Raw genomic sequence first — 24,638 nt, forward strand, 5'->3', positions numbered from 1 at the left:
GCACCTTTAATGATCACTAACAAGAAGTCTGTTGTATGTTATTGTGTTTTTTCACTGACCTGGCACGGCTACAGAGGACACGGCCTCTGGCTGGCACAATGTATCCACCTTCACATGCTGAAAGGCTTTGTTGGGGGGCGACTGGAGGTGCCTGAAATCATAGAAGAGGGTGAGAGCATGCGCGCACACACACAAACACACACACACAGACACATCAAGTATTTACAGTATGTGCTCACACACCTGCAGCCACTCAGTTTCCCACACAAGCACACACAGCCTCAAACTGCTTAGCACGGCCGTTAGCCTTTACTGTAAGAGGGGAAATATTAATGGCCGTGAGATGCTGTGAGCAGTGGAGCAGAAAGTGAGATCAGCAGGCAGCTACATCAGCAGCCTCTCTTCATGCCCAGCACCATCACTAAATCATAACGATCTGACGCAACACAAGGCCTTCAAGAACTCCGGAGCAAGCAAATGGCTGAAGAATGCTAATTAAATGTGGAAGGGGGATTTTTTTTTTTTCCAATAGGTTCATGACAGTAATGGAAGAAAAGTGAGCGTTGTCTCTGTTTGGCAATCAGCAATCAATGAAACAATGAACGGCCTGCTCAGTTCCAACAAACTTTCAGAGAAGAGCGGTGCTGACTCAGAGGCGTTTTCTGAAACAAAATGAGCGTCCACACTCAGTAATGACTATTAATACTTTTAAGGTGGTTCAGCATTGCAAATGAAATGTTTCGCAGCAGTGCTCCTTCCTCGGCATTTACTGACACTTCAGTCCGCCTGTTGCTTTGGCACATTTTCAGTATCACAGCAGGACAGCTACTTTAAATGCATTAACACTATTTTTTAAAAAGCTTGTTTTCAAAAGCCAGAGAAAATCAGAAAGCTCTTAATACTGTTATGACTGGCAGATATTAGCGGGGAAGAGATTAGGTTGAAGACTTTAAGCCGAATGCTATTGAAAACTCACCTCTTCCACTCCTCTTCTCCGTCCCAGAACTCATAGACAACGAAGGATAAACCGTCCGGCAGACGCACCGCAGTCACACTGGAGCAGAGACAGAGGAGAATGGGAATAAGTGGATAAAGTAGGAGAAGGTGAGGTGGTGCAGAAAGTGAAGGTAGGAAAAGACAGAAAATGGAGGGTGGGTGGCAGGAGGGAGGAGGTCCGAAGAAGAGATTCATGTGTAGAGTAGGTAGAGGAGGGAAGAAAGGGATTAGTAATAGTAGAAAAGAAAAGAAGATGAATGATGGAAAGGTTGTGAGGTATGAGCAAAAGGGAAGGAAACATCAGCTGCAGAAAGTGCACATTAGAGGCACATTGTTCAAATGAGAAAGACCTGCACACAAGATAAAGAGTTGATGATGAAACGCTTCTCTGTGTCGGCACAATACTGATGTCACAGCACTTAACGCCAAGATGAGGAAACATCCCATCCATAAAAATGAAACTCGCAGCAATAAACCCAAACAATGTGCCAACAGGTCAGCGAGGATGGGACGGTGTTGGATGTTATTGGCCAGTTCTATGAAGCATTTTATAGGCCACAATTTCCTGTAACTAGCTCCGTATCACATTCAGCCTGAATGTGCTGTGCTGCAAACAATCCACGAGGGATTTTATGTTGGCGTGTGTTAATAGCAGCACTCGTGTTTTCAAGGCACGTGCTGCATTTAAGGGCTGCAGTGCAAAACTGGAACTGATACTGTACCGTGATGATATACATGTATCACGTCATTAGGAATGTTTTGTTACCTTTATAAAGTCTTATATGTCACAGAGAGCAAAATGAAGAGCAGCATGAGTGCATTTTCATCACACTCGAGTCAATTATTGTCACTTGGCACTTGTTTGATCATTTTCCAGCTCTGGACCGATGGAGTTGAGTGACTGAAGTTGTGTTTATGCAGATCAGATGGTGCAGCGTAATTTCAGTACTTGTTTCAGCATGAAATTACACTTGCATTTACGTCTTCTCCGGGCACTTTTTTCTTATCACAACACAATCTTCATTCCAATTTTCAGACATTTCTATTTTCAAAGATTTCAATTTTCATGGTGAAAGCACAAAAAAATTATCTTTCCTGATTTTTTTGTCTCTTTCACTGAGCTACATTTTTCATGTGGACTAGGTTTAAACACTACATGACCTGAGTTTTTCCTCACAGCAGACTGGTAAACTACTCTACAAAGAGTCTGTAGAGTGGACAGTTCTATCAAAGTCATATTTTGTCAAGAGTCCAGAGTATTTTTTTTTTCAACTTTATGCAGTAAAGACTGTTGTGTATCTATCTATTATAGCATGAAGAAAAAAGGCACTTTTTGAAGAGTTGAACATTAATAGTTGTGCCTCAGATCTTCAGTATGGACTCTCCTAAGAGTACATTAAATTATCTGCTGCTTTTAGAAGAGATGAGCAGAGCTGACGTGACCGGCCATTATCGAAGACCACTCCATTTCCATCTCCGTCTGCTAATACTGTTCTTCCAGGTAATATGTTTTCATTCTGCTTTTTCCTCTTCTCCAGTTGGCACAGCTCTGTGGCAAGATTGCTCTTTAGCTTGCAATCGGTTTTTATTTATTTATTTTTTATGAGAAGGACAGTACTATGGACATGACAGTAAAGCTAAAGTATGGAAACATGCCAATATGAACTGTTTATAAGGCAATTTCTTCAATATTTATAATAAAGGCAAACATGTTGAAATTATATGTTATAAGAGCTTTTGTATTTCAGATTGTTTATAAGATTATTATACTTTTATTTCTTTTATTTCTTTTCTTATTTTAAACACTTTGGGGAATGGGGCATAATTAATGACACCTTAAATTCACTATTTATGCAAATGTTTGAGGTAGGCCTACTCAACAGCTCAGATGACTGTGATCAGTCTGATCTGATAATTGCATTTTATCACTTGGTCTGAGCAGTGTATCATCGGTCTGTATCTCTGTAGTAGTTCTTGCCAGGACCTGTAGAGGGCACTGGGAGGACAGGCTGCTGCTACCTACCAAACAGCTCCACTGGGCTTTGCAGGCAATAACTTGAGTTGTGTGAGCTCTGCTGGAGGATATAATAAAGCACTGTAATCACACATTCACCCTAAAAGATAATGAGGAGGAAAGGCAGAGACTAAATAAACTTTATACATCACACTTTAAATGAACACAACATTAAATGAAACGGTGATAAGAGACAAAAAGAAAAGCCACACGCTGGCACAACAGCGAGCGAAAGAAGGAGACAGCACACAGGAATAAAGTCCTTTCTGAGATAATGAGAAGCTCTCGCTATCTATCAACAAACCCTCTTCTATCTCATGCGTTATTTACCTCAGCTACCTGTAAGTATTGTGTTTCCAACACACGAAACACAAGAAAGAGGGTAACAAAAGTACCAACGAGCTTGTGAAAAATCCACTGCTAAAATAAATAAATAAAAAAACAAACAAACAAACAGCAGCATCTAAATGACTCTAGTGTTGCACCTGAGGGCCTCTTCTACCTGGGTGTGCTTTTTATTGACCAGAACTAAGCATTTCATACTTTTTTGTCCTCCAGGTCTGAGTGTGAAGTAGCTTTGAACGTGTGTGAATCAGTAAAGTGAAGACTTTTCATGTGCTTGCGTCCCACAGACCTTGAAAATCATTGTCAAGCTAGGCTGTTGCCAATAATGAAATGTAGTAAGCATCTAGATTCATCAGCATGGCCACATTCTTCACTTGCTGAACAAACCTGGTCAAAAAAAAAAGCGTTAAATAAAAGCTACATACATTTTTAAATGTATATTGTGTTTGTGGTTTTCAAACTTAGTGCTGATTGAATTGACCTGTTACTGTGCACTGACACAGTGCAGATACATAGAATGTGTTAATGTGTGATGCAGGAACGTCTTTTATAAAGGAGGTAAACGTGGTTGAAAAACAAAACTGTGACCAGTATCAGTAATTCAAGGAGTCAGCTGCTGGATGTTCACACAGGCTGTATGTGTACCACATGCTGTCGAAGGTCAGGACGTCCAGTGTCAAGTTTCTTAGCATAGCCTTTCTCCTGACAGAGGCGTGAGGAGCTACAGGGCTTTGACTGAGTGGAGCCTGAGACATCAGAGCAATTCAGCACATAAAGATGAAAAGCAGCTTGGTTGGGCTGTAAAACCTTTGCCCTGTTTCACTATCCAACATCTTCTGGCTACATGATTTAGGACATTATCTGCTCTCAAACGGCCTCTCACCACAGGCACAGTTATAACATATACCTTCACTGCTCTACTGGGAGGCTGCTCTACAGGTCTTGATTTTGGAGTTAGGTAGAAATATAAAGACTATAAATCCTTTGCTGCTTTTCCAAATCTTTGTTCAAGTGTACTTTTTTATTCTAGATGTACTTTGTACTATGAAAACATCATAATGCATTCTAGTGATATTAAGCAACACGTACAGCCGTAAGCATTGGTGGATAGGTTTTTCTCAGCTTTTCCCATCTGCACACTTTTCAAATCTTTTTCTATTTCTACTATTTTCTATGAAATTCTCCTACATGCCTCCAGCCCAGATACTGTGAGATCCTAAAGTGACAGGCGGTCACCAGCTACTGTATACAGTCTTTACAGTGCCACTATCTCAGCTCTCGGTAGCTTCCTTTCTTTGTGCCTTCCTCTCACCAAGACTCTTTCTGTGTGGCTTGTTTCACACAGATTTACTACCGTGTCATAGCTTTTCTTTTTATGACTGTGATATCCACTGTCTTGGGTTTCTTCTTGTCTGTCACCTCAGATGTGCAGGTGGATTTAGCTTTTTATCTTACCTTGATTGAAGACTTACTCTACTCTTACTAATCTCTTGACGTTTGTTTTTCAAGACTACTGCATATGTTTCTACCTGTCTTGCAAACCATATATCTCAAGTACCGCCTGCAGTAACTAGTGGGAGAAACAAATGCAAAAGTGCATTAGAGCCAGAACCTTACAATCTTGCCAAAGGCATATGGTAAATATGAGACTGGACTATGCATAGTGCATACTGAGGAACTTTCTCTGGGTATTAGACTCTTCAGAGCACCCTAAGGCTCTGAGTGTGAAGCACAGCATGTGTAAATCATCCTTTATTACAGGCATATTAGTGTCTCACTGGTCAAAACCACTTCCAGTCACTTTTACATTTTTTTGGAAAGATAATGATTAAATACCTGCATGTGTCTGTACGTACCATCCAGGACCAAAGGAGGGACTATTTAAGACAGCACTTAACGATGAAACACATCAAATATTTCAAATGATTAATATTACGGCAGTGCTGTGTGCCGCAGCAGCAGAGCAGTCATGAAACTTACTGAAAGCAGTCTCTCTGAGCTGAGACATTCTTCAGGTACTGCTTCAGAGCCTCGCAAAACTCGCCGAGCTTCTTCTGGGAAACTACCATCTCCTGACGAATCAGCAACAAAGACTGTGGAGAAGGAAAGGTTTGATAGTTTATTATGAATGGAGTTGATAAAAATGTCATTAAGCCAGCAGTACTGTAGGTTTCTCCTCATACAGTACCTATTACTTGTATTTTATTAACCAACCTGTTCTCATCCCACAGCGTCACATAGTGACGCTTCTCACTTGGCATCTCTATACCAGCGCTCAAGTTAACATTTAGCATTTCTAATTCAAAAATAAAGGATGGAAACACAACAGCTGAGGGTTAGGTGCTGGGTTAGGGTTAGGCACAAAAACTCTAGTTAGGTTAAACAAAAAGATAAAATAGGAACTACTTGAACTTTTTTACAAATTTTACTCTTTAAATCACTGCTATCTTCTAAGTTGTGTATCAGATTCAGACATAAACACCTGGAAATAAAAGGTGAAGTGTAGATCTTTTGTCTCATGTTCATCTCTTTATGTCATTAGAAACTAACTAACTAACTAACTAACTAACTGACAAACATCTGTAAATTTATGTGATTTAGCAATATACTGTATGTCACAGTAGAAAGGAGCTTAGCTGCATGCATGTTTATCTAGCACATCCAAATGCCAGGAAATGTGTAATTCACTACAAGTCATCTGTGGCTTAAGTGTTATATCTCCACTAGAGCTACAAACAATCTCTCTGATGTTGCATTGCAGAGAGAGGGCATGCTTCTTAGGGTCCCAGCAGTCTAAGACATATAGGCTGTGACCTGTGTGTGTTTGTGTGAAACTGTGTTTCTCCTGGAGGATTTTTTGAAATTAAATTATTTGTGCTTATCTCATTTACGACAAGAAGAACCAAAGCATCGCCTGTGCAGTGGTTTCGATTAGAGATTAGCAGCTATCAGCAGCTTTTTATGTGCCATCGTTACTGCAGCCCAATACAGTACGATTAAATATTCATCCACTATGACCTAGATAACACCAGCACTGTCTCACTGAGACTTCACAACACACAAGCACACATGCAAAAATGTGCACACGTACACACACCGATGACCACTTCCACACTGTTATGGTCACGTACTCTCTCACGCAATAATTTCACAGTAACAGTAAGAGCACACTATTAGAGTTGTTTTCTTTCTTTTTTTAAAGAAATCAATCTTCAGGCAATTTTATTCTCTTAGCTGTGAATTTATAATGCCCGTTGCTCTCCTGCAGTGGATTTGTCTTTGTTATAACTCCCCTTCCTGTTAAACCAACCATTTCTTATTCTGCCTTGTCTTCCTAAGTGAGATGCAACATCTATCGTCTATGTTGCCACTTTATACTTTAAAGGTTCATCTTCGTTTTAGATACAGATTTAACATGAAAAAGGTTCAACATGAAATTTCTATCATGCTGACCTCTGTCTCCTCATCAATGTATGATGCTTATACAATAGGTTGTATCAGATCTTTGGCAATTTGTACTTTTGAAATTTATCAAGAAGAGTGACATTATTAAACAATGGCAGTTATGTAGCTGAATGGTTGCAGTGTGTTTGTTTCATCTGGCATTAACGTATTCTCCTCTCCTGCCTCAGCCCTGTGCTATTTTTCTGTTGTCTTCATTTTTACCTCATCTAACCCTTTGTACCAAACACTAACCGTCTTCCACCTCCTCTGTCCTTTTTCCCACCCCCCTCCTCCTCCTCCTGCCCTCATTCTGTGTTTATTCTGAAACACAGACTAAATCCTATCTATCTGTTTGGAAATCTCTGTTGCTCTCTGTGTTTCAAGCTATTTTGGAAGCTGAACCCTGAAGGTAACCCCCGGTGGCTGCTGTTCCTTATCATTGTCTCAGGTTCTGTGGTTCTCTTATTAATCCTCCACTCTTTTGCTCCACAATGAGAAAGTCCCGCTTATATTTAAGATACACACAGCGAATGTGTCCAGTGTCGTTGCTATTATCAGCACTGTTAGATATCAGATATAGTGCTGCTGAGCAGATGGCAATACAATGGTTTACTGTAAACCACCCAAATAAGAAAACTCTATATGACCAGATATTAGTTATAGCTTATGTAGCTTGTACATGCATTCAGTGCTTCTGCATCCATTTGTGTATTGGTGCACCTCTGTTGCTATGATTGTCTCTTTTATTGGTATATAATGACGATGTTTATCTCTTGGAATCACTATTTATCTGCTGCCATTAACTTAAACTAATGTCATGAGGCAACATTACTGCATCGTTAAAGTTCACAAAGAAACACCAGGTTCTTTGTGGGTAAAGCTACACGACGTGTTGCACGTATGCCATTTATGAGGCAATGATTGCATGGGCGTGCAAAGCACCAATAACAGAGATGGAACCTGGCAGAATACTGCAGAGTCTACCTTTACACATGAGCACATGCACACAAGTACTATAACACATCCCAACAACTCAGTTAGGGACACTGCATTGCCCAGCAGCCTCTGTTAATGTAATCACCTCCACTCCATTAACTGTCCTGCCTCCCAGCACAAATCACCACGATTAAATCTGAGCCACTCTGACTCTGTGGCCCTGAAGAGGTGAGCAGGAAAACACTCCACCTCTGTTTTCACTGCCCTGCCAACCTCTGCCTTAATGGTCACCATACAATCTACATCCATGAGGGTAAAGGCTTTTTTTACAGTCCTGCTCATACTGAACTTCAGAACCACCCAGTAGCAGTGCAGCCAAACCACACAGTACAAATCAACACCTTTATGTTGATGGCCTGAGAATGATTTCCCTTGTTGCCTCTCCAAATTCAATATATTGAAATTGCTAATATGACAGTTGCTTATTGGTGCCAGTAGTTAGATTTTGCCCTGTTAGCTGTTTACCCCTGATTACAGGCTTTATGCTTAGTTAAGCCCCGATCTACCAATTACATTTATCTATGCTATGCTAACATCTTCTGCTAAACTAACCAGTTTTCTGGTTAACATATATTCACTTAAGAAGAAAATCAATCATTGCATATAACTTTAATCTAGAAATCAAAAATCACATGTTCTCTGTAGATTTGTAGGAGGAGAATGTTTTCAAAAATGGAATAAGTTTAATTTGGTTAGTTTTGTGTAATGATGTTTCACATTACAGGCACAGTTATTGTGGACCAGGGTTTTAGAAAGGTTATTAGCCTGTGTTGGACCAGCATCACCCTGTGCCAAGCCTCAAAGATATTTTTGTTAGTCACTAAAAATGACTCAGTCAATGAGTCAGTCTAAATGAAATAAATTAACTGTGAGACATAATATAACAAGAAATATACACAATATATTAGCTTTATAGATCTGATGGTGACATGGTGCTAAGGTGTTAGAATAAAGCAACAACCCACATCAGGTATCTTGCAGAAGCATTGATGTATCTGATTAGATCCTCTTCAGTAAATGCTGTTGTCTTACTGAAGTTTAGGGACACATTAGTCAATGGCTGACATGAATTTTCATCATTCATTATGAGATTGCTGCACGGTGTTTACTAATCGCGTATTTCTTGAAGTTGCATTTTTCATGTTTGTTTGTGAGCATAAACTTTATAAATCTATCATTTTAACAGAAGGACTTAGAGGAAATTTGTACTTTTCAAATGCAAGAAGAGGTGATGGCTGGAGGCTGCCTGGTATGTTTCCTCGTATGTTTCAAACTCTACGTCTTCTGAACACAAACTGGAAGGGCAGGTCGAGTGGTCGAGTGAACAACTCAAGATGTTGAAAAGCTGAAATATAAGGTTTGCTTTTCATTTTGTATAAACCCCTGTCAGAGGTCTGGAGCTCCCTACTTTCAGTAGTTGTCCATATACGGTAAATGATATCCTGGATTTCCTCTTCCTCTGTAATCTTCAGTGTGCATGTGTTGTGTCAGCAAAATCATTTCTAATGATCCCTCTGTAAAGCCTGAAAATTACTGCTCGAAGTGTGTGTGTGTGTGTGTGTGTGTGTGTGTGTGTGTGTGTGTGTGTGTGTGTGTGTGTGTGTGCTTACAGGACACTACATCTGTGATTCTGTTTGATTGGACAATTAGCTGACTATCAACATGTTGTAAAGATATGTGGAGCTTAATTTATAAGCCTATATCGTATTTTATTATGTATTATTTATTTATGTCTTCTCCTGCTCTTCATCAGCATTCTCCAATTTGCTTTTACTGCCAACTAAAGCTTTACAAAAAATTCCATTGCACAATAAACTGTACTCCAGCATGTTCTAGGCCAGACGTGTCTCAAGCTAAAAAAGCTAAACACGACGGTTTTCATTTACACACTGTGCTGGCACATGTCTTGTGGCCCATCGAGTGCCGTTTAAAACAGCTTTTATAAACACTGGTGAAATTAAACTAGATCAAAACCGATATAAAACACAGCATGGCACAGAAAGAGTGATAAATTATGACCTCTTGAGTATGTGGCAATGATCCTGTAGTGACTGATTATGCTTGGTCAGCTATAAATATATCTTGGCAGCTCGCTCAAATAAAGTCTATGTGTGGGAAACACTGAAGCGAGCGAGCTAAAAGTAAAATGTAAAATATTTAAAAAATGTGCCATTCTCTCCGTATGCAAACATGCCCAGTGAAGCTTTACACTAACAACAGTGAAATATGCTGAAATTATTATCACCATCTATCAAGGACAGTATGCTGTACTAGACGTGTTAAGCATGTATCTGTCGTGTTTGGTGTGCTGTATTAGGATGTGTTATCCCACTGGGTGTGAAACTATGGGAATAGCAGAAGGATGTATATGTGTTATGGAGGAATAGTGGGGTTGGGGGACAGCCTAGTGTTACCATGGAAACAGGGAAATACCAGTTACCCGCATCTCACACCTTTATTCATTCTCAACTCTTCATCACCCCACCAGCTGCCTCATTCTGTCTTTTCCTCAAGCCTTTCTTCCCCACTTCTCTTTACTGCCCTAGTTTTTGACATATAAAGCCTCTGCACCATTTAGCTTCACAATTCTTTTACTTACAAGCACCCCCCCCCCCCCCCCCCAACACACACACACACACAATCTCAATCTCACAGAATCCTTTTATTATCTCTCTTTCATTTTCTCACCTTTACTTTATTATCCCTGTCTCTCCTCCCTGTCCTCACCCCTCCTCCCTCAGTTCCTCTCTCCTCGTCTCTCTTTCTCCTTCCTGCTCTGTGCTCAAAGAGTTCCTTTGCGTAAAAAAAAAAAAAGCAAAAAAGCAAGAATCCCTTCATTAATTCAGGGGCAACCAGCACATCTCTCCTTGGGCTACTGTAGTAAATGGATGACTACAGTATGGCGTACAGTGTCCTGAGCTGCTGAGTGCAGCAGCAGGAAAAGAAAAATAGATATCTCACAACAAACAGCAGTTTACTTTAAAAAGTGTTTGTCATCTTTTGTGCCCTGCAGCACCGTGCTGTTCTTTATTTGCAGGCTATTTGACTTTAAGTCTTGGTTATCTGACAAGAAAGATGTATGATTTCAGATTTGGCTTGTTTGAGTTCAGTGAACAATGTAATTCATGTGGTAAGTGTCTATTTCATGCTGTGTCTCTTAAGAAAATGGCTCACTGTGTTGAAACAGAAGTAGAAACCGACTCTGGGGATTTAAAGCAGCATTACACAGTTTTTTGGCCACTTGGGGGCAGAATTGCACAGCAAGTAGCAGGCCTGGTGCAACCATCAAAATGGAATTGTGTTTTTGTCTGTCTGATGAATTCAGGTCCCTGTTTTAGGTCTTTTGGGAACTTTTGGGTCTCCTCTTAATAGAGTCAGAAACCAGGTCTGGCTCTTTTGGCTAGCTGCAAGATGAAGCAACGTTAGTGGGAGTTGTGAGAGTGGAAAACAGCATTGAAGCTGTTGGTCTTAACACCACAACAACTAGCTGTAAGGCATTAAAACACACAGACCTGAGGGGAACTGGAAGGCTGGGTGATAATGTCTTGTGCATTCCTCAATGAACGGGATCTGTGTGCGTGGAAAATGCAACACAGAGCCAGAATACAGGGGTAAAGAGAGACAGGCATCGTCTTTCATCACAGGACAGAAACAAAAACAATAAAACAAGTGTAAGTTCAACCTCCAACACGAGCAGTTTGTGGAGCCAGACAGTGGCTGTAGTGTGCAGCTCCTGGATGTTATTGTGTTTAATAAATTAACATGTCTGAGACTACTGCTGCAATTCTAAACGGGCCAACTGAATGGCTGCACTGCACACTACACTTTGAGGTTTCATGATGTACTAATAAGCTATGGGACTACCGGCCCGCTCATTCATATTTTTCCTGATAAAACAACCACAAATCTCTTTGGGCTAAACTGCTATTTATAGTGCAGGTAAACATTTAAAAGGCGTACCTGCACAATTCACTCGACAATTCATTCAATACAAAAAAGGAAGCATTCAAAAAGCATCACCCAGGAAGCAATGGAAGCTCACGGCCCGATTTATATCCTGCACACCAAATGTTAATGTGTGCTAATTGATTTACATTCGGAGATGCCTTACTGTCTGCTACATTTACTATACTGAGTGAATCCCTGAGAGGCCACCAAGTTGTAATCCTCATAAAGAAGACAGAAGTGAAATTGCAGCTGTCAGTGATGTCTTCATAATGCAACACCAGCTGAAATATGTCCAAGGACAAATTCTTTTATATTTCCACCAACTTCGCTCCATCCTTTTATGTATCTTGCTGACAAATACAGCACTAACACTCTTCTCTGTAAGGCTGCCTGTCTCTCTTTACCCCTGAGGCTCGCTCTCTCTCTCTCTCTCATACATACACTCAGCTGTCTTTGAGCTCCGCTGATGCAACCTGCTTGTGTAACTGATCATCGGGGGTATCGCAGTTGTGTAAGGATTTCTCATCTGTCTCAGTTTTGCTGCCTTACTCACCCTCTGTTCTCCCAGACTGCGTTACCTTGATTGTTCATATGCAAAACACAATGGGCTGTTGTTCAAACTGTAATGACCTCCAGGAAGGCATAACAAAGTTTTTTTTATTTAAATGACTGCATAATTTAATATATCGAGATGTACTGAAAGTCTGCCTATTTATTCTCCCAGATGAATTTCTTTCTTCTCTGCTTATGAATTCTTTCATACATAAATACATTCACACTGCCTTATGCTTTTCCATCAAGCGTCCAAATGATTCCTTTTTATCAGTGTTTACATCTACTGACGAGGGATTTTCTGTCTCTTTATGTGTCTCATGGCACGCCCACAACCAGCATGATTACAGAAATATATTTGAGCCTCTTCAGCTCAGAACAGTATATTTTGAGTCTGAGAGGAAGTAAATGTAAAGGAGTAAAACAGGAAGCGTGTAATAGCCCCAAAACAGGTTGTACTGCAGGTAGACAGATGAACTAAAGATGAAACACAGTTTGGACCTATGCTCATGTTAGTGTGATGTTCCCCGCTGTTTTAAAACCAGACTGTGTAACTTTTTCAAGAAGAAATAACAGCGACTCTCGAGTAACAAAAAAAGAAAAAAAGAAAAAAGAGTTAAATTGGCAAGTAATATAAAGATTAATTTCTCCGGGCGCAGCTATAGATATTCCTCTGTAACTGAGTTTACTGACTTTACAACTCTTCTTTGACAATGCTTAGCTTTGCCTGTTATCCTGAAAGTGTGAAGTGTGGGGGTGCAGCAGAAACATTTAAGAAGAACAGCACAGTGTGGGGTCCAGAAAATTTACTTCACTTTAGAAATCTTTTTCATGATGGTATGTTGGATTTTTGTGGTTTTCTGCATTCATTTGTCATAAAATGTGATCTGATCTTTATCTGAGTCCAGAGTATTAACAAATATCATATATAGAATTAAATTTCAAAAGGTTCCCGTTCTTTCTCTTACCACTGTAGTCTAGTAAGACGGTTTGTAATTGTGACACTGACCAAACTACTGTAGTTTCGCGTGTAGACACATTACCTTCACATACAGGAGCGATGGCCAAATTGACAAGGTGGCTGGTGTGTTCCCAGTAAAATGATATGGCTTTTATGGTTATTATGCAAATCTGTTGCACTGTTATACACCGCAGATGCATTTATTGTCTTGTGTGATATGGAATACAATTAGAAATTGTTGGAGCTTAATTCAATATCCTCATTATAAATAGATAGAAAATGGCTCCTGGAAAACAAAATCATGCATTTGAATAATTGGGCTAGGAGCGCAATCAAATGGAAATGGCAAACCTAATTTACACAAAAAGCTTTTTTCAGGTAAGAAGAAATAGCAATCAACAAAAATGAATATTAACCATCTAGTGACTTCAGTTAATAATGTTAAAGTTATTTTGCACACTTGAAAAGCGCTTTTGATTTGATTTGTCAAATTGTTTCCCTCGCTTATAATGTGACTTTGGAATTACAGTGTACTTTATGTGTCATTCTCCTGATCTGTTTTAGAAATAAAGTGGGCTGTAATTGTTGTTTCTTAAGAGGCAAATGTTTTAACTGTCCTGCTCAAGACGCAGCTCAAACAGTTAAACTGTTGCTCTATGATCTAAATCAAAGCGGTTCCCTCTTAAATTCAAATTTAAAGAAATTCCCTCAGGGCACTCCTGAGAGATCGTGTTCAGTAGAATGGGATGGATGAACACACGTGGAGGCATACAAACCTAATGAGGGGGGAGACTGGGTGTGGCAGTAAACTGGCGCTGGCATAAGCATATGAGCGGAGTAATAGTGAGAGGTGTGAGGATAGTAAACATAAACGCACATGAATTTGATTACACATCACCTGTCAGCTTCCTAATGACTGTGAAGCATAAATACAGCTGATGCCAGACAGCTGAACGGATGCTATTCTTCATATACAGGACGTGTCAAAAATAAATAAATAAAAAATAGGAAGCACCTCCCGTGGCTCAGGGCAAAGGAAATAATCAGTGGGAACAAAATGAAAGGTGTGATTTATAAACATGCCACATGCAAGGCAGGTACTGAATTACTGAATTCAGAAGTGTCTCTCACCTCCATTTACTTTCTGCCTCGTTGCCCCAACCACACAACTCCCTCTGTCTCCCTATTGTCTACCGTACCTTAGTTATATTGACATTATGATTCATGTTCACTGAGCCCTATATGTGAGTGAAATGATGCTGTGCTGACTCCAGTAGACTATTAGGCACTGCAACAAAAACAAGCTGACACTGTACTCTGTGTATGTGTGGACAAATGTGTGTTTCAGGGCTTTGATCCTGAGGTTTTCTCTTCCTCCTCTAAGTTGTTCTCTTGTTTTGTTCTTTGCTTATATCCCCACTGTCCTTCTGTTGCTTTTACCACGTTCGTGCAACAGGGAGCCTACTTACTGTACTGCTTTGTTGTTTTGTTTACTTTGTTTTGGATGATAGTTAATAATTAAAAAATGTGTTGCTATTGCACAGATAAACAAGGGACGACTTCATTTGGAAACCAAATAGAGATTAACAGTCTTTCAGTACTGTTAGGTAAGAAGGTTGGATAAAAGCGTGTAACAAAATAGTCAATGAAGTCAATTAGAAGGAAGCAATCAAAGCCGAGTCAAGATATATGGAGCTGAAAGACAGAGACACCCCCCCCTACCCTAAAGCTATCACTTTTGCAGGCTAAGTGGACTAAATTGTGTTCTGCAGGTAAGGAGGGGAGGGGGGGATGCAGTGTGGGTTGTGCTTGATTAATGAACTTAGGAGCAGTTATTGAATTTAAAGAGAAAACCTCCAGCGCCCAGAACACAAACAGCACCACACGCCAGAGCGATAGGGGCCATTCGGGAACAAGTGGCACCACATATATAAATATATTAAGACAGCCGACATTGAAAAGAGCCAGATCTCATAAACCTCTTCTAACCAACAGGCCTGTCAGACATGAGTGACTTTAATAAGTAACAATATGATTTATAATGTAAAACAGTCTATGACCCAGTCACATGTGGCTTTAGTATCCTTACAATGTGTACCTAATGTAGTACTGAATACAATATTTACACAGAACCTCCTAATAACACTCACTTTATTCATTCCAATGGATTTCATTAACATTTTCACATCTGTATATTCCTTTAGAGAAAGTTGTCCTACTTAACACATAAATCTTTTAAATGGCTTGCAAATATTACATTTTACTTAAAGGCTAGTTGATATTATGGCTGTTAGTAGAAGTTGTGTAATACACAAACTCAGTGCTTGAGTAAAAGTGCAGTAAAATGATTAAATCTAGTTAAAGACAAGAACTCCACTAAGATAACTACGTATTTTAAACTTTCATTATATTGAGGCTCTGATATTGGTAACATAGCTGTACGAGTCTACTCCATATTTGTTTGACAAACTTTAAAAGGTGATAAAAATGTCAGAGAAAATAAGGACAACAGAGATCTGTGTTATAGAGACTGAGTAAGAAACAACAACAGCAGCTGGTAAAGGTGGCGCTGATTAAACCACTGACAGCTGCCTCATTCATAATAATACACCATGAGCCATCAGTTAATCCTTTGTATTAAAAGTCTTGTTGTAAAGTAAAGTAGTAAAAACTAACTAAAGCAGTCAAATAAATACAGTGGAATAAAAAGTACAATATATATATATATATATATAATAACTCCCTTTTGAGGGGAACAATAATGATCATATGACCGTTCACAGCTTCGTAAATGACAAGCGTTGACTCAGCCTCAGCTCTGTGGACATCATACTCCCTCCATCCACCCCCACCATGTCAGTGGAACTTAAGTCACAGCATTACAGACTCCATCACTAACAGTTCAAACTACACACAAACAAACATTTCCAGCTCTTGCTCTTGGGAGATAAAAAACATCTACTGTAACTATACAACCTTCAGTTTTACTAGATTAAAAGATGTCAAACTTTATGTACAGTGGTATAAGGCACATGTAATGTTACAATGTTCTTTATAGCAATCCTGCAGCATCCTTTGTTGTACCTCTCAACAAAGTCCTGCAGGTTTATCCGTCTCTGGGTCCAGGGCACTGACAAGTCGCCCGGTGCGAAACGTGGGCACTGTAGTAAAGTTTAGTTTTTTGTTTGTCCAATCACTGTTTTCATTAATATTTCAAAAGCTCCTCCAAAGGGAGGATGACCTGCCTCTCTTTCATTCTTAATAATCCACATGTCATCAACATGTTCACCCTCTGCACTATTCACTACACTCTTTCATTTTGAAACATCACTCTGAATTCAATAAGAAATCGTTGCTCATTCTGCTGTATCTTTTCCGTCCTGGCTTTGATATAACCTTCAGACTTAGTAAGTAATGCATCGCCACACTTAAACTCACTGCACACAGTAACTGACAGACTGCTGATACTCTTAGTGAGCGTCCTACTGTGGCTTCTTTTATGAATAATTTCTGCAATAAAAATTCATTGAATTCATAAAAATGCTCCCGAGAGAATGACTTGAACGACATTTCTTTTTCTAGCTGGAGTGATAACAGAAGCTAATTTGGAGCAGAAATCAACAGTTAAGGATAACTAAACCATCACCTGCTGCCTCATGGAAAGAGAGCAGAGCTACAGTAAGTTTGTGTTTATAGAGGCAGGCTGAGCGAATGCAAAGGACCTGCAGTACACAAACTCTTTACCCCTGATGTGCACCACTGGAGCACATCTGCAGGTTTCAGGAAACCATGTAAGACTTTTGAGACCTTTTAATGCTACACAGAACTGCAATTACGAGGAGTGTAAAACCCTAAATAAAGACAAAGAAATATTAAAATGTGAAACAGTCTGCACTCAATAGGTCATATCTATGCTAAAATTAAATAAAAAAAGAGCAAAACAGAGAAAGAAACACAATACAAAAGTACTTTGTAGCAAATTTCCCAAATGTCTAACTTTTACTTCGGAGTAGCTGCCAAACTTACACTGTACCTGTATTACAGTATGTTCTTGTACAACTACACAATTATGTTCCAACCTTTTCCTCTGACTCGGCACAAATGCAGCGTGCATTCAGCGGGCTACTTCACATATAATAAATTAACATCAGAGATTGAATGCCTTCCGCTGAATGAAATGTATGGACTGCTTTTCTATTCAGTTGGCGCGCATTAGCTGTAAGGAGGGACCTATTTCACACTACGACTCATTCTCGTCTGAGTCAGCACTGGCGTGGTGTCTGAGAATTATGGGTAATACAAAGAGCAGGCCCAGCTAAGCGAGAGCTCCTTTAGAGAGTGCGACCTGCTCATATGGTAACATCCATATTTATGACCTCTTGATTTATTTTTCCGTCTTCACATCATATTTTTAAGCAACGTACAAAAACTCTTACTTATATATGCAAATCACATCAAAATCAATCTGTTTCTTCTAATACTAGTTTTCTTTTAGCTTTGATTTTCTCCCTATTGTCTGTTGTTCTGTTAAGTTTATTTTTAAATTCAGACTTGTCACCTCTTCACTGTTTTCCCACACATTTCTTTAATTAATTTGCTACTGTTGAATAATTGGGCTGTTCGGCTAATGAATTTATAGTCTCATCTTTGTTGGTTGGCTTTTGGCCACATATCACTAAGACTTAATAAAAATAAATTTGGCCAGAATGTGCTGCAAAGCTCCCCCCTAGAATTTGTATAAGTGCTACAGCTTTTGGTCCAAATCTTTTTAGATATGTTAGTGTTGTAGTTTTATAGATGGTACTGCTTCAGGTCCACCACTTCAGTCCTGACTGAATCACCTCAACAGCTGATGGATCAAAATCTGGAGGAACGTTTGCTGTAAAACTGGAAAAGAAGTATAATGCTTGGTGATTCTTTGATATTTAAGATTTTACATACAGAGTGAAATAGCTCTGCTATACACTAGACAAACAGGCACAATTTAACCTTGGTGCAATCATCATGTTCACGTTAGTGTTTCTGAGTGAAATACACTAATCAGTCACAACAGCTCCTTATCAGCATGAAACGTTCCCTCATATGTCATCTGGTTAAAGTGGGTCTAATTTGACCTTAATCAACAACATTGTTTCATATCAAGCTTTTTGTAAAAGGATCATTTGTTTTGTATGTAAAATCTCCAAAAGTAAAATTAACTGGTAACTACAGTCATGAAATAAATGCAATGGAGTAAAATCTACACTACTGTAGCAAAAAGTGCCGCCTGGCAAACTGTCCATACTGTGAGAAATAATTACATTCATATCATATTTTATGGAAATTCAAACCCCGAAGACCAACGTTAATTTGGAGGCTGCAGCTTTGCGAGATGGAGAATAGCTGAGCGCTGGTGTGGGTTTGTGCTCTGCGCTGAGTGCCTTCTAGTTAATTATGTGTTTCATTTAGATAAACATAGCTGAGCAAAGACACTGTATGCAATGATAAAAAGAGAGGAGGAAAGAATGGTAAAGAGATAAAAAAAAAAAAACACCTGAGGCTATTAAAAACATCCCTTGTTCAAAACAGAGCCATGCACGCTCCCCGTGGCCTTGTTTCCTCTTCTCTATTTTGCTCTCTCTCTTATTACTCAGTAATGCGCCCTTCTCTTTCACTCACCCCCTCACTTTTTCTCTCAGCTTCTGTTTTTATTGCTTCTTTTCTCTTTTCTGATGTCCCTCCAGAGGATCAAAAGACTGAAGACACTGTGTAGGACTGATTTAGCCTCTTCAAATGACAGTCAAATTGTGAGCCAGCCACTCACTGCTCACAAGTGTCCACTACAAATAAGAGGCACATGCAAAATCAGCTCTACAATTTCAAACTGTCGCCGTACACCATCGCATCATACGGTGCACGATCTTGTTTCGATGCCCTGTGTGGTGGTAGGAATCATGGAGGCGTGAGGAGGGATGATTGGTTTGGCAGAGGACTGAAAGTGAAAAGAGATGAGGGTAATCACGTTTAAATCCGTCTCCTGGTGGAAAAATGGAAGGTCGGGGGGGCGGGGGATCGATTGAGTTGGCCGTGGGAAGCAGGATGAAATTATGTAAAGGTGAAGAGGAGCATGAACTTCTTGTGATGGATCTGTGTTTAGAAGCAGGAGAGGAGAGTAACTGAGGCTCATGGGGCGGTGATGCACTCAGTCAGAGGATAAGAGGGTGAGGCAACGGGGCCAGGAGAGAAAGTGAAAGGTGAATGGCAGAAGATTTAAAGCCCCCAAACATTTTAACATTAAAAGAAGATTTTGATGGTACGCTTACATGTAATGAGGTGAATCACAGGCAGGTTGTAAATAAGCACAATATTCAACCCTTTTCTAACAGATCATTCACGTGAGCAGATGTAGAGACACTCTTTTGCTTTAATGTGACTGACTTCATATAAATATTGATGAAAGTAACTATATTTCCACAAGAGGACTTTAATTTGAGTCTTTAAGATTTATCATTCAAATCTTATTACTATTAGATTTTTGTGGTTAGATCCCATCACTGACCTTTGAACCCGTTAAACTCTTCCTTGCTGCAGTGGAAGTACCATCTATTTATTATAGATTACCTGAGCTACTGCACTGATTTACCATTGCACCCTCATAAAACTGTCAGCCAGCTGATGGACTATTTAACTAGCTTTAACACTTCCCAAGACTGTGATAAGTTCCCCTTTTATTAGTAAGTAAAGACATTTGTTTCCTGTGAACTTGAACTTTTCATGTTCCTCATTTATTCATAAATATTTAATGTTATAGATGATTTGAACCCAAGTGTTCGGGGATTTTAAAATAAAGAAACACATAATCCCTGTGGATGAGGATCAGATGTAAAAAGAATGAACTCAATTTTGCTCACAGCTGTTTCCTCCACAGTGAATCCCAAACATACGGTGCAGTGCATCCCACTGTTGAACACTCACTACTTAATTGAGTAGAGTCGTTAACTGGACAGATGAAACTGCAACATGTGAAGACAAAGTCACAGGAGAGGTCAAACTGTTTGTGTTGGTGTAGGAATGGGCAGATTTTAAAACGTTGTATTTATGCCAGTGACATTAGTTTCTTACATTGTACTGTCACAGTGGGCTACTACAGGTGGAAATGTGAAAAACATCCTTTCACGAATCATTTAAAGATTTCACAATGAGTGTTTGTGCTGTGAAAATCATGTTTGGTTTCATATCTGGAAATGTGACTGCGCTGACGGCTTCGTACATTTAATAAGCTATGAACTGTGGGACGCTGGGAGCTGTGAGGAGATGAGATGAGACGGAGCTCGTACTACATTACTATGAGAATTGAAGCGGAGTGTTTCCCCCAGTATCTATGTACGTACGTACAAATGAGGCCAAAATTACTCCACTGGATCTTGTTACTGTTTACAGACATCCAAATGGACCAAAGCAAGGTGATTACTGGTAGCTACTTCTTTAATTACTAAACTTTTTCTATGTACGTTTGTTTCTAAGTTGACTTCTTTTCTTCATTGTCTGAATAAGCTCACCTTTTTAGGTCAGTGACATCTTGAAACTTGCTCATGAACACTGTCTTATAATAACCTTCCTGTGTCTCTGCCCATGGCAACCTGACTATTTAGTCAGGGCTGCTTCCTGGGAGCTATGGGAAACTGTAAATGGCCTGAATGCTGTGGGTAAAAGTGGGAGGTGATTATTACACTGGTGTCCTGCAGACTGAGGAAGAGGAGCTGGATTTTACCATAACTCCACAGACCTGCAGCCAAATATGATGCATATACACAAAAGAATAATATTACATTTCACACACAGACGTTATTTATAAAACAAGAACGTGTCGTGACAATGTGCGCACCTTATGTGTATTTTAGATATGATAAAGACAGAAAACACTATGAAGAGAAAGGTGGACGTTAGTTTGTTCGGAGTTAACTCAGTTTTTTATTCAGTTGGAGATGTTCTGCTAATTTAGCCACACTGATCATGCTGCAGTCAGTCGTTTTATATAAAGGATGATTTCTGTTTTCTGAGTAGAATCTTCTTCATAGATTATGACTTGTGCTATTTGCTTGCATCGTACATTTCCAGTCTTTGTTTATTCTGGCTCTTTGTCGCCACTGCCCTCAGGTTCCCAGCTGTCTTTGCCTGAGTTACCTGACCCAGATTCACGTCCTCACACTTTACCAGTTGCAGACACTCTGCTAATTAGTGTCTGACACACACACACACACACACACACACACACACACACACACACACACACACACACACACACACACACACACACACACACACACACACACACACACACACAGACCTGTCTCAGTTTGTAATCTGGCTCTATCTTCTCTGGACTGTTCAGGGATTATTATTATTATTACTATTATTTCCCCTTTTTTGTAATGAAAGACTTTTGTGTGGACTTTCCACTCAATGCTGGACCTATAATTTCTTTGAAATCAGTGTGGATACGCAAGTTGTTGATCTTCACCAGAGTCTTTTGTGTTTCTTTTAAGACGCTGCATGTGTCTTGATTACAGTTGTATAAACTAATATTTGTTAACTGTCATACTGTCACATGCATCCTTAGCCATGTTTTGAAGTAAGATAAAAAACATTTCACTTTGTTACTCACCTGCTCACCATTCAGTATTCATTCAGTTCTCTTAAGGATCTTTGACTTTTGTGTTTTTACCATCTTGTTCATGCAGGATTCTTCAGTTCTATTTTTCTTTACCTCTTTATCTGCTTGCTTTGTTATGGACACAGGACACATACAATGACGCTATAATATCATGCTGAAAACCTACTGTTGTGTGGCTACAAAATATCAGGTCAGGAACATTATGGAAACATTTCAGTAACATTAAACAGGGATTACAAATAATCTCTGAACTGGATTCTGTGTTGTATGATTCAGGAAACATACCCTACCTTTAACAATATGGGAAAACAAAGCTCAGTTTAGGAATCTTCTCACTCCACCTATAGCTGAACAATCTCTTTCTACACTGATGGTTTTCATTTTATCATTTTTATCCTCTATTGTAAAACACTGTATGTGCACATGCTTGATAACTGTGACAAAGAACAGAATAGATATACATATTATTGTCTCTGTGCTTAGACAGAATCATTTACTGAACTACACTTTGTATAGCACTCTCTCTAACATGGACGTCTGACACACCAACTGTAAGCTCTACTCCTGCAGGAAACTCCTCTCATTTATCTTCTTTGCTTCATGAAAAACTACAATAGATCAGTAATTTTCTCAGATACAGAATGCTTCTGTCTTTTTGCAGGCGTTCAGGACTGTAAGATAGCTTTTGCGCTCTCGCTGTCTTATCTCCACTTCACTGCAGGCATTACAAGCGTTGGGTGAAGTAAGATCTGAAAATGACGTCAAATTGTTGAGCTTCTGTAACTGAAGCCCACAGATCACTATCACAGAGAATATCACACACCCTGAATGGGCTGCACGTTCCCAGGACAGCCGATACTTCTCTCTGTCAGTGACATTGTAAGATGGTGTGTTACTATTAATTCTTTCGGGGGACATTCAACGTCTTTAAATTATTCAGGTCCAGACAACAAAATAAAACAAGCCCATTTCCTGGGAAATCATTTTTAAAATCTTCAGGCATCTAGACTCGGTTTATTTTTGGATGGCACAGGTCATGCACAAGTGCTGTTAATTCCAATACAGAGTCATGTCTCAGCTCTGTAACATGCAGCCCGTGATGCTGCCACAGTGCTTCTAAGTACAAGTGATGCTGCACCTTGGGCTGTGTGTTGCAGTGTAATGTACAACAGCTCTTCATTTAATGGGTACTTACTGCACTGGTGGTGCCATCTGTGTCTGTTAGCCTCTGGTGCAGATCAAACCAGACAGTCTGCAAGGAGAAGCACAACAACGACAGCAGCAACGTGTCAATCAACAAGGCCAGCGACAGAAACTACCACAACAACAGCTTGAAGCGGTGCATTAGTCACTCACAACAAGAGATATTAGTGGACACGTTGAGAGCAAAGACAGGCATGAAAACCGAACTGATGTGTTTTTAAGTCTGAAAAGTTCAGCAGGGGTTGGAGGTGAGATGGATGCATGCTAATAAGACAATCACAAAATGAAATAGAGGCAGCGTCAGGATGTGGGAGCTATAGGAGGTAGGAATTAGTTAAGAGAGTTTTCATAAGGCTGCGAAATCAGGGGATGAACAACCTACCCCCTTAGTTACTGTTGCTATGCCTGTCAAGTTTCCCATTTTTGCACAGCACATATGCAGTTTGATAATGGAGCCAGAAATACCATCAACACTGACAGTAATGTTTGAAACAATGGATGTTTGATTTCACACAGAAGTAAACAATAGGAGGCCACAGCCAACGCCTGTGGATACTGTCCGCTGAAAAACCGATTTTATCAGCTGCAGCTAGTCTGTGTGAGGCCTGTGATAATGTGAGAGGTTGGAAATGTTTCGTTACATTTTCTGAAATAACACTTTTCTTTTGGCAGATCATTGAATAATTTAAATTAAGATTTTAGAAGGTTTTTTATTTCTATTTATAGAATAGAGAAAAAAAGGAAAAATACAAAAATGAAAGCCGAGCTCACCCATCACCATGACCTTCAAGGATTACAGACTAGAAATCTCTCCTACTCCATAAAAGAAATCAGCAAATTAAAAGGAAATAGCACAGGCAAGGGACAGTAGCTCCAAAATGTGATGGTGATGCACTGGTTTGGTTTAAGCTACCCAACAGTTAATAAAATGACTTAAGACCTAAATGCATGGGACTCTTGTTAATGCAGGAAGATAAAGAGACAGAGAGAGGGGGAGTAGAAAAGAACCCAACTTCAACAGCTTCCACAGTCAAATGATGCTGTGGTAATGTACATCTGTGAATTATGGGGGTGTGGTCACCAAAGCATGAATAAAGAGACTGTGAATGAAGCAGAAAGTTAATAATAATAATAATTGACTAAGTATAAGACAAACATTTAATCATAATCTGGACCAATGACGAATGAATTTAAAAACTGAATCACAATAAATGTAATAATGCAAGTAAGAAATAATCCTGTTACACATAAAAACCATGAGCTCAGCACGTGTCTGAGTGTTAAAGTCTAAGTTAACCACACAGTGAGGACAGTAAAAATACTGAAACATACACTGTGCACACGACAGTGGTAACTCGTGCATAAACAGATGTCTTGGCAGATGATGGTTCAGAGGAAAGGACACCACATGTCTATTAACTTAAATGTTTCCTCTGTTCCTCCCTCTTCGCATCTTTTCCTTGCATCTCGCCATGTACATCATCTTTATTAAGAGGGACTAAGATGCAAAGAGAAGATGCGAGTCA

At 39.6% G+C, this 24,638-nt stretch overlaps 1 protein-coding gene across 1 annotated transcript in view; it reads right to left on the reverse strand.

The window, feature by feature from the left end:
• Window positions 1-24,638, reverse strand: part of necab2 (N-terminal EF-hand calcium binding protein 2) — a 97,083-nt gene that overhangs the window by 5,584 nt on the left and 66,861 nt on the right. The window contains exons 9-12 of the mRNA XM_026364701.1: window positions 23,105-23,161; window positions 5,336-5,448; window positions 977-1,054; window positions 60-151 (exon numbers count right to left, since the gene is read on the reverse strand). Coding sequence (XP_026220486.1) covers window positions 60-151; window positions 977-1,054; window positions 5,336-5,448; window positions 23,105-23,161 — 340 coding nt within the window. The remainder of the gene's footprint in view (window positions 1-59; window positions 152-976; window positions 1,055-5,335; window positions 5,449-23,104; window positions 23,162-24,638) is intronic.

The sequence above is a fragment of the Anabas testudineus genome, chromosome 6 (genome assembly GCF_900324465.2).
Source record: "Anabas testudineus chromosome 6, fAnaTes1.2, whole genome shotgun sequence".
NCBI lineage: Eukaryota > Metazoa > Chordata > Actinopteri > Anabantiformes > Anabantidae > Anabas > Anabas testudineus.